Consider the following 11,439-nt stretch of genomic DNA (forward strand, 5'->3'; position numbering starts at 1 on the left):
TGACATGTATAAAAATTATGAAAGGTGGCTTTGCCACAAATACGATGTCCACTACATGATCATGCAAAGCAATATGACAATGGTGAAGCGTGTCATAATAAACGGAATGGTGGAAAGTTGCATGGCAATATTGTCGGCGTCCTGGGAACGGGGGTACCCAGACTTGCCTGCCTGCGACCCACGGCTTGGCTCTACCGGCTGCCCGGTACAGCCCATCTTCATCAGCAACCACACAAGACCCTCGCGAGGGCCCAAGCCTCGTGAGGCGAACGACACATGACCTCCTCAGGGGCAACCTCGCTAGGCTGGCTCCCGAGGAGCGGAGATATCAAGGTAGGGGGCTGAGGGAGTCATGGACTAAGGGGTCCTCGGGCGTCAGGCCTGTTGGACATGGGCCGGACTAATGGGCTATGAAGAAACAAGACCGAAGACTCTCACCTGTGTCCGGATGGGACTCTCCTTGGCGTGGAAGGCAAGCTTGTCGACCAAATATGAAGATTCCTTTCTCTATAACCGACCTTGTACAACCCTAGTCCCCTCCGGTGTCTATATAAACCGGAGGGCTTAGTTCGGAGCTCCAGGAGGGAGAGGAGGAGGAGAGGGAGGTGGACGCGGCAGCGGCCCCCAAAAATGAGTGGCTTGTGGCAGGACCGCAAGCTCGTGCATCGAACCCGGACCACCTGTCGGCGCGTCACGGTCTAAGGGGCGGCGGCCTCCAACCCAGCGCCAGCCACCAAGAGGATGAAAAAGACCTCCACAAAGTCTACCAAGGCTGAGGTGGCGTGTTGTCAATCCCCTCGCCTTGCTTAGGCCAAGGCTCCTTCCACCAAACGGCCGGTGGCCGCAGAGGCAGAGTCCAGCCCCCACTCCGGCTTGAGCTCTTCGCAGAGCTCGTCTTCCTCGGAGCTCCCGGCGTCATGGCAGGCACCGAAGCTGCCGGAGTGTTCCACCTTTCCGCCTCTAAAGATAGGACAGGAGTCCCCCTACCACGGAGTTCAACTTGAACTCCATGCTCATTGTGGAAGAGTAAGGAGGGTTTCTCTTTGTGGCAGGCATCCCTTTATGCATGTTTGAAAGCTTTGGCTGACTAACCTCTCGTTTTTGTTGCTGCCGACAAGGAAGTGCAGGAGGACACGGGGAACCTCATTCATCATTCCCGGAAGAGGCTCCGGTGCCTCGGGTCCCTGGGGGGCGCAGAGGGCTCTCCTTCGACAGGGAAGGATGTAGAAGACCTCATGCTGAGCCCCCAGCCCAGCCCCGGCCTGGGAGCGGAGATTTGTCCTCGCCTACCGGAGATGATGGAGGCATCCCTTCCGCCCCCACACGGAAGAGGTGGTGAGTCGACACAGGGCGAGCCCCTCCCGGAGGGGCATGCCTCCTCTTCCGCTCAAGCCGAAGAGGTCTTCATCGAATCCTCCGTGACAGAGATGGTGCAGAAGGCTGCCAAGCCCACCCCGGCAGAGGATGAGGCTCGTGACCCAACAACAACTACTGCCGGGGAAATGGAGGCCCCTGCCCAGCAGACTTCCCCAGTTACCTGGCTGAACCCTTGTTTTCTTTTATACTCTGGTTGCCTCCACTGGTTTCTTTATTCGCTTGAGATTTCTGTTTCTTCACTGCTTCTTGGCCCTCCCGCATGCAGCACCCCAAACCGAAGAACGAGATTTGCTGGAGGTGGTGGCTGACATAGGGAGTTCTGCCGCGGATGAGGCCGCGAAGCTCGCGGCTGCTGAGGGGCGGGATCCCGCTGCCGGGGTGTAACACCTACAATGCGGCTATATCTCCCACGTGTCAGGGCACGACTTAGAGGCATAGCCGCATGGTAGTTTTGTCGCAAGAGGGGCAATCTTCACACAATCCCATGTACTGAATAGAAAGGGATAAAGAGTTGGCTTACAATCGCCACTTCACACAATACATAAATAATCCATACACCATCCAAAGTACAATCAAAGGTCCGACTATGGAACCAAAATAAAAGAAGACAACCCCAATTGCTAGATCCCCGATCGTCCAAACTGGGCTCCACTACTGATCAACATGAAACAAACAAAACAACGATCAAGATCTTCATCGAGCTCCCACTTGAGCTGGGTTGTGTCACCTGCACTGGTATCATCGGCACCTGTAACTGTTTGGAAGTATCCGTGAGTCATGGGGACACAGCAATCTCACACCCGCGGGATCAAGACTATTTAAGCTTATGGGTAGGGTAAGGTAATGAGGTGGAGCTGCAGAAAGCAATAAGAAAATATGGTGGCTAACATACGCAAATAAGAGCGAGAAGAGAAGCAACACAATGGTCGTGAAGCTAGAAGTGATCAAGAAGTGATCCTGAAACTACTTACGCACAACCATAACACAAGAACCGTGTTCACTTCCCGGACTCCGCCGAAAAGAGACCATCACGGCTACACACGCGGTTGATGCATTTTTAATTAAGTCAAGTGTCAAGTTCTCTACAACCGGACACTAACAAATTTCCATCTGACACATAACCGCGGGCACGGCTTTCGAAAGTTTATACCCTACAGGGGTGTCCCAACTTAGCCCATCACAAGCTGTCAGGGTCAACGAAGGATATTCCTTCTCCCGGAAAGACCCGATCAGTCTCGGAATCCCGGTTACAAGACATTTCGACAATGGTAAAACAAGACCAGCAAAGCCGCCTGATGTGCCGACAGTCCCGATAGGATCCATACGTATCTCGTTCTCAGGGCACACCGGATAGGTCAAGCTACGAGTAAAACCAGCCCTCAAGTTGCCCCGAGGTGGCCCTGCAAGTTGCCCGGTTCGGACCAACACTTAGAGAAGCACTGGCCCCGGGGGTTAAAATAAAGATGACCTTTGGGCTCGCGAAAACCCAAGGGAAAGTTATAGGTAGTTAGGCAAATGTAAAACCAAGGTTGGGCCTTGCTGGAGGAGTTTTATTCAAAGCAAACTGTCAAGGGGTTCCCATAACACCCAACCGCGTAAGGAACGCAAAATCAAGGAACATAACACCAGTATGACGGAAACTAGGGCGGCAAGAGTGGAATAAAACACTAGGCATAAGGCCGAGCCTTCCACTCTTTACCAAGTATATAGTTGCATTAATTAAATAAGATATATTGTGATATCCCAACATATCCATGTTCCAACATAAACAAACTTCATTCACCTGCAACTAGCAACGCTATAAAAGGGGCTGAGCAAAGAGGTAACATAGCCAAACAATGGTTTGCTAGGAAGGTGGGTTAGAGGCTTGACATAGCAATATGGGAGGCATGATATAACAAGTGGTGGGTAGCGTGACATAGCGATAGAATGAGCAACTAGCAAGCAAAGATAGAAGTGATTTTGAGGGTATGGCCATCTTGCCTGAGATCCCGCTAGGAAGAAGAACGAGTCCAAGAAGTAGACGACCCAACGTAGTCGAACGAATCCTCACAACTCCGAAATGAAACCGAAGCTAAAGAGAGAAGCAACCCGAAAAGAAGCAAGCAACATAGTAAACAACCATCACATAACCATGACATGATGCAAAATCAAGTATGATGCATGTCCGGTTTAATGAGGCATGGCATGGCAAAGTGCAACAAACAATACTACAAATTAAGTGGAGCTCAATATGTAACTCCGTTGCATATTGACGAAACACCACATTCAAGTTATTTAGTTTGGTCTCGTTTATGTACCCAACAATATTAAATGTTGTTAAACATGGCAAGAGGAGAAACATAAGCAAACTAACTATTTAGGCAAGTTAAATGAGGCCGGAAATAACAACAACCATTCCGAAAAATCCCCATATGCATATTTTAGATTTGGTACTGTTCTGCCCTAAACCATATTTTAGAGTTGGTAAACATGCAAAGTAGTGGTACCATGTTAATATATGCATTTTTCTAAGCAAGTTACATATATAATTTATTTAATTCGGAGCTACGGTTAATTAGTTATGAATTAAATCATTTTAACATGGTATATGAGCAAATTTAATCCAACACCATTTTAAACATTTTAAACATGGATGAAAATAGCATATTATGAAACTACACCAAATTCTAAGCATTTTTCATATATAACTTATTTACAAATGATGCACGGTTTGTGATTTATGGTATGCATGAAGTAAGAGGGGTTTTCTGTAAAACAGACGTTCATTGGATAATAGCTAAATTGATCCGCGGGAAAAAACACGATTCGGGCCGAATCTGGACAAGCCCAACCGAGGAAAACAAGGGGGGTGGGGGTGCTGGGGCAGCTCACCATGGGCCAAAAGCCCAGATCTGTGTAGGAGTGGGCCGACTCTCTTATTGGATCGGGTCGACGCAGACCCGATGTGGTCAACGCACGCACGCGCTCGTGCCTGGACGGACACGACGCAAGGCGGGGTCGTCCTACTCGTGCAGGGGCGAAGCAGAGGGGCGAGCAAGGAGCCAGTGGCTGGGAGCAGAGCTCCGGTGAGCGGGGCGAAGGGGCAGCGAGGTCTTGGGCGTCCGGATCCACCGGACCAAGACGAGGCAAGGGACACCATGGATGTGGGCGATGCTGCTCCTTCCTGTTCAACAGGGAAGGGGAGAGCAGGGGAGGTCAGAGAGTGCAAAAATAGAGAGAGAGAGAGAGACAGGGACCGTGTCTGCGGGGTCTCCCCGGCAAGGTCCGGCATGGGACGAACGGGGGCTGGGCACGACGGTTGCTGGGGCGAGCGAGGCAGAGGAGGGGACGAGCTGCTCGTCTCCTGGCTCCTGGCTCGAGCGCCTGAAGAAGACTGACGCGAGACAGGAATTCCGGCAGAGGGACTTGGCGAGCAAGGGCGACAGGGTCGGCCTGCAGGTGGCCGGAGGCTGGCCGGGGTGGCCGCCGACGAGCGAGGTCGGTGAGGCGGCGCGCTTGGGTGGACGGCAGGACCTCGGGTGCTGCTGCTGACGATGGAGGCGAGCTCCATGGTAGAGGGCGTGACGGCGCGGCTGCTCACTCGAGGAGGCAGCACAGGACGCAGGCGTCGAGCTCATTCCCGAGAGAGGACGACGGTGGCGGACTTGATGCGATCCCATCGACGCGGACGAGGTGAGGAGCAGCGGAGGCGGCCTGCACTGGTCCTTGGCGACGCGCGGTTGAAGGAGACAGCAGATCGAGCCGGCGAGGTCAGCGCTCATCGTCCTCCTCGCGACGTGATGCAGAGGTCGGGTGACGCGGGCGATGAAGGGCGGCGTTCGAGACTGCTGCTGCTGCTTGGGTGGCCGGTGGCCATCATCGCGAGGTAGGGCATGGAGGAGCTCCTCTCCTCCGGATCGAATAGGGAGGAGAAGGCAGCGGGGCGCTGGTCTCCGGCGAGGCCGATCGAAGACGACGACCTCAGGCAGATGAGCTCGGGCTCCTTGATCGAGAGGGGAGGCGCGGGATGGATGGACCCGAAGGGATGGTTGGGTGGCGGCGGAAATCAAGGAGATGGTCGGAGGTTGCTGGTTGGCTGGATCGGATCTGGGAGAATCCAAAGAGAGAAAGGAGTTGGTCGGGGAGGCTGTGGGATCGAGGGAGGGGATCCTGAGGGGATTTGGTGGAGTGGCGGCGTGATGGGACATCTCCCTACAAGTTAGGGTTTTTGGTTTATATAGTGAGTGGGTTAGGCTAGGGGCTAAACGGACCCTCCGATCTTAATCAAGCGGTCGAGAAAAAAATAGGTTAGAAAAGTCTATATAAGAAACACAGATGTTTTATAGATGTTTGGGGATGATCCGGACCCAACGGTCACGACTCCCTGGGTCGGGTTCGGGACAGCTTTCGAACGCGCGCGAGGGGTTTGAGTATTGCGCGAAGAGGGGTTAGACGGTCATAGACAAGAGTGGTTGGACTGAGAGTGGTCATCGAAGAAAAACGGTCTGACAACCTGCCACAGAGACACAGAGAGAGGCGGCAACTACAAACAGTTACGAGTTTATGAAAACATGCGGATGCAATGCGGATGATGAATGCAACAAACAAACGAGACACGTGACAACAACAAAAAACAAGGAAGCCGTCTGGAGCGTCGGTCTCGGGGCGTTACACGGGGAAACACAAAGTTCCTTGGCAGTGGTGGAGCAATCTTTGGAGAGTGTGTGACGCCCCCGATTTGACCGTACAGTAATCATACACGCAAACGTGTACGATCAAGATCAGGGACTCACGGGAAGGTATCACAACACAACTCTACAAATAAAATAAGTCATACAAGCATCATATTACAAGCCAGGGGCCTCGAAGGCTCGAATACAAGAGCTCGATCATAGACGAGTCAGCGGAAGCAACAATATCTGAGTACAGACATAAGTTAAACAAGTTTGCCTTAAGAAGGCGAGCACAAACTGGGATACAGATCGAAAGAGGCGCAGGCCTCCTGCCTGGGATCCTCCTAACTACTCCTGGTCGTCATCAGCGGGCAGCACATAGTAGTAGGCACCTCCGGTGTAGTAGGAGTCGTCGTCGACGGTGGCGTCTGGCTCCTGGACTCCAGCATCTGGTTGTGACAACCAGAATGAAAGGAAAGGGGGAAAAGGGGGAGAAAGCAACCGTGAGTACTCATCCAAAGTACTCGCAAGCAAGGAGCTACACTACATATGCATGGGTATCAAATGGAGTAAGGGTATCATATGTGGACTGAACTGCAGAATGCCAGAATAAGAGGGGGATAACTAATCCTTTCGAAGACTACGCTTCTGGCAGCCTCCGTCTTGCAACATGTAGAAGAGAGTAGACTGAAGTCCTCCAAGTAGCATCGCATAGCATAATCCTAACCGATGATCCTCCCCTCGTCGCCCTGTGAGAGAGCGAATCACCGGTTGTATCTGGCACTTGGAAGGGTGTGTTTTATTAAGTATCCGGTTCTAGTTGTCATAAGGTCAAGGTACAACTCCAAGTCGTCCTGTTACCGAAGATCACGGCTATTCGAATAGATTAACTTCCCTGCAGGGGTGCACCACATACCCCAACACGCTCGATCCCATTTGGCCGGACACACTTTCCTGGGTCATGCCCGGCCTCGGAAGATCAACACGTCGCAGCCCCACCTAGACCAACAGAGAGGTCAGCACGCCGGTCTAAACCTAAGCGCACAGGGGTCTGGGCCCATCGCCCTTAGCACACCTGCACGTTGCGTACGCGGCCGGAAGCAGAACTAGCCCCCTTAATACAAGAGCAGGCTTACGTTCCAATCCGGCGCGCGCCACTCAGTCGCTGACGTCACGAAGGCTTCGGCTGATACCACGACGCCGGGATACCCATAACTACTCCCGCGTAGATGGTTAGTGCGTATAGACCAAATGGCCAGACTAGATCAAATACCCAGATCTCGTTAAGCGTGTTAAGTATCCGCGAACGCCGACCAGGGCCAGGCCCACCTCTCTCCTAGGTGGTCGGAACCTGCCCTGTCGCTCCGCCTCAAAGATCCACTCGCGGGTGCTCCTCAAGCCGACCCGTCTTTAGTCACCACATGTATCATGTATAAAGTATATAGTATATACCCGTGATCAACTCCCGAGTGATCACGGCCCGATAGTATAGCATGGCAGACGGACAAGGATGTAGGGCCACTGATGAAAAACTAGCATCCTATACTAAGCATTAGGATTGCAGGTAAGGTAACAACAGTAGTAGCAAGGACAGGCTATGCATCAGTATAGGATTAACGGGAAGCAGTAACATGCTACACTACTCTAATGCAAGCAGTATAGAGAAGAGTAGGCGATATCTGGTGATCAAAGGGGGGGCTTGCCTGGTTGCTCTGGCAAGAGAGAGTGGTCGTCAACACCGTAGTCGTACTGGGTAGCAGCGGCGTCGGTCTCGGTGTCTAGCGAGAGAAGAGGGGGAAGAAGCAATAAATATAATGCAAACAAATGCATGACGATGCATGACATGACAAAGCGTGATGCTAGGTGTGCCCTAACGCGGTACGAGGTGGTACCGGTGAAGGGGGGAAACATCCGGGAAATTATCCCCGTGTTTCGCGTTTTCGGACAGACGAACCGGAGGGGAAAGTTGCGTGTTCGCTATGCTACGGATGCGTGGCGGATGAACGGGCTGCGTATTCGAATTCGTCTCGTCGTTCTAAGCAACTTTCATGTTGAAAATATTTTAATCCGAGTTACGGATTAAAAGATATGATTTTCTAAAGATTTTATTAATTTCTGGCATTTTCTGGGATTATTATTATCTAATTAATTCAAAAAAGAATTACTGTGTCATTGTGACATCAACGTGACGTCAGCGGTCAAAGTTGACCGTTGACCAGTCATCTAAGCGTGGGTCCCATTCGTCATAGTCTGAGATTAACTAAACATGTTAATTAGTTTAATTAGTGATCAGGTTGAACTAACAATGATTAATTCAGTTAATTAAGTCTTTAATTAATTAATTAATATTGTTTTTATTTCTTTATTTCTTTTTCTAAAACGTTCTTGGGTAGGGGCCCGTTGTTATAGGCCAAATGGCGAACCGGGCTAACAGGCATGGTCAGGCGGGCGTCGGCTGGCCTGGTTCCGGGCGCCGCCCGGGGCGAACCCGGCTGCGGCCAGCGAGCATGGCGAGCCGGCCGGCTGGGGGGGCGCCCCAGCAGCGGGCGGCGGTAGAGCAATGACAGCGGCAGCCGACCGCAACAAGGCGCGGGCGCGGGCACAGAGGTGCCGCCCGAAGCGGACGCGGGCGACGACGGGCGTGGCGGGGCCGCAACCATGCGGGGGGGGGGGGGGGCGAGCACAGGGCGCAGCCGGCCAGCAGGAGCGCGGCCTGGCGCGGGCAGGGACGTGCGGGCGGGCGCGCAGGGCAGCCATGGGCGTGGGGGAACAGGGGCGGTGGAGCACGGGATGCGGGCACGAGCGCAAGGGCGCGGCAAGCAGGGGAGGGACCATGCGCGCGGGCGCAAGCATAGCGTGCGGGTGAGCACGAAGGTCCGGTCATGGCGGCCTCAACAGGAGCAGGCGGTCGCGGCGAATGAATCGAGGGGGATAAGGGGGATGGGGGGGGGGGGGAAGCTCACATCGAAGCGGCTGGGGAGGTCTGTGAGCTCGGGGGAGGCCGGATCCGCGATAGTGCCTCCGGGATCCGTCCATCTCCGGCGACGAGGCGGCTTGGCGCGACATGGACGCGGAGAACCGAACGGTGACGGCCATGGGAGGGTTTCCCAGGAGGCGGTGGGCGCGAGGATGGCAAGGCGGAGGCGGCGGTCCTTGGGCGCGGGCGCACCGGCGTGCTGGGGCTCCGGTGCGGCAAAGGGATCGGGCGCGGGGGGGGCTCAGCGTCGCTGGAGAACGAGAGGGAGTGGGGGTCTTGGTCGGGAGGAGTGGAGTTCGTGCGGGAGGAGTGGGGGTGTGCGACGCTAGGGTTTCAGGGGAGTGGGGTTAAGGTAGGAGGGGTGGGCCGGCTAGCTGGGCCGTGGCCCAGTTGGGTCGGGGGGGGGGGGGGGGGGGGGGGGGGGGGGGGGGGTGGGGGGGGGGGGGGGGGGGGGTCCTGTTCTTTTTTTTTTGGCTTCCTTTGTTTTGTTTTGTTTTTTTCCTTTTACTTTTATTTCCCTTATCTTATTTCTTTTATTTTCCTTTTAGTTCCTATTTATAATAGTTTCATTACATACCAAAGTGACACCTAAATGGATGTTACCAACAATGCCACTGTCACATTATTTTTCTACCCAAACTAAAAAAATAGTTTTGTAATTGTTCAATATTTAAATGTCATTTAAAGAATCGTTTTGCTACTGTTTTATTTACTATAGTGCACTTAAACACTTTTATAAAAGTGTGGTTTCACCACCATAATTACTTACGCATTATTTGGCTCACTCCGAACATTTTTAGTTTTAATATTTAAAAACTTTTATTGTTTGTTTGATTTTTGAATTTGAATTCGAACCGGTTTTGAACTAACGTGAGATTATCAACACTAACTAAGCTGATGTGGCATCATTTCCGGAGGGTTACTGTAGCTTAACTACCGGGGCGTTACAAATCTCCTCCACTACAAGAAATCTCGTCCCGAGATTTAAGGGGGGTGTAAGGCGGGAGACTAGGTTACGCAATTTCTAACGATTCTTCACAGTCTAGGTTGCTCTTCTCGAAGAGGTTGATCCATTACATTGATGCCTTCATTTCTCTGCTCCAGTTCATCATGATGAAGTTGTCGTCCTTCCTTCAGGATCTTCACCGTACTTACGAATGGGGTGAGAAGGGAAAACCCTATAAGGACGGATTCTAACAAGACCGAGCATCAGACGGTTAACTCAAGGGAAGAAGCATAACTATCTCTCGAATTGACACTTAAGAAAGTATCGAGAGCAAAGTAAGAAGGTGCAAAATAGAAGTTTCAAGCGCATAGGCAATCGTTCGTTGCCTGAAACGAAGTGTTGAAAGGATTTAGAGCAATGTGAATAAGCATTTCATCAGATACCAGAATAGATCACTAGGCAGGTGGCCCATGAATTACTTACAAAGTCAAGCGCGAGGAATAATTTTGACAACAGGGTGTACAGGAGAGTCAGGTTTCGATCCTGTTGAACTGTGGGTTATGGGCCCACCATGTGGTTAAAAGTAGGAAGGGCGTTGACATCTTGCACGGTCATGATGGCAAGACATGTCAGAGGGTAGCCTATCAGTTATGTCGGCAACAATGTCGGTACCAAGGGCGAGGGACGAAGAGAACCATTTTCCTGCTCGTTGAACGAGGCGGACCAATAGGCAAGGTTCCCGTCCATCGGTGGTTTCCGAAATGTCATCAACAATAGTAACAGAGTCTGACTGATAAGGTGGTACACCGAGGTGTTTTCGTAAGCAGGAAAATATTACTGCTTAGATCATATAAACCTCAAGAAGGTTAAACAGAACAATGGAAAGGAAAATGTGATCATCAGATCAAACAGAAGAATGGAAAGGAATGTGTGTTTGACACATAAACCAAGGGTATTTCCTTCGCAACGACAAGCAGAGCAAGATATCCATGACAGGATATAAAGTAGAAAATCATTTAGGTAAGGGGAGATAAATTCAATGACATTACCCATACCACAGTGTTTGGATAACTAAGCAAGAAACATTTAGCATTGGGCTTCAAATGTTCTTGTTGAAAATCAGAGTACCACAGACATGCTTCGAGATAGCATTGACATAGTCTTCAAGCAAAGGTCGTACTTTGGATACACCAATGATTCATCAGGAACAACTTATAGAATAAGTCTTGCAATTTCCTCATGGAAGAATGGATAACCTTGCTAATAAGAAAACTATAACAGTAGGTCCTCCAGCCAGGTGTGCTGGCATGACATCACCTTACCAGGTCATATGAGGATCAATGTTATAACTCTTGAAAGTATGTTCCAACCATCATATCTGACCGAGATTCAGATCTGATCGGTGTTAGGAAACCTCAGACTCAAGATGCCTGAGAAGAAAAGGTGCAAGACAAATTGACGAGACGACATTGTAAGATTCTCGG

At 51.5% G+C, this 11,439-nt stretch overlaps 1 protein-coding gene across 2 annotated transcripts; it reads right to left on the reverse strand.

Moving 5' to 3' along the window:
- Nucleotides 1-3,394: 3,394 nt before the first annotated feature.
- On the reverse strand, nt 3,395-5,585 carry LOC125551662. Of its 2 annotated transcripts, XR_007302989.1 has the most exons (3): nt 4,661-5,585; nt 4,252-4,543; nt 3,395-3,451 (listed from the first exon to the last, which is right to left on the reverse strand). XR_007302989.1 is itself a non-coding variant. In XM_048714938.1 (2 exons), exons 1-2 carry the CDS (start codon nt 5,565-5,567, stop codon nt 4,383-4,385), a joined length of 1,068 nt encoding a protein of 355 aa, XP_048570895.1. In that variant the 5' UTR covers nt 5,568-5,585; the 3' UTR covers nt 3,718-4,382. The 2 variants fall into 2 exon arrangements, 1 of the variants encoding a protein (XP_048570895.1); XM_048714938.1 differs by lacking the exon at nt 3,395-3,451 and having other exon boundaries at nt 3,718-4,543.
- Between the last annotated feature and the right edge of the window lie 5,854 nt (nt 5,586-11,439).

The sequence above is a fragment of the Triticum urartu genome, chromosome 4, assembly GCF_003073215.2.
Source record: "Triticum urartu cultivar G1812 chromosome 4, Tu2.1, whole genome shotgun sequence".
In the NCBI taxonomy this organism is placed as follows: domain Eukaryota; kingdom Viridiplantae; phylum Streptophyta; class Magnoliopsida; order Poales; family Poaceae; genus Triticum; species Triticum urartu.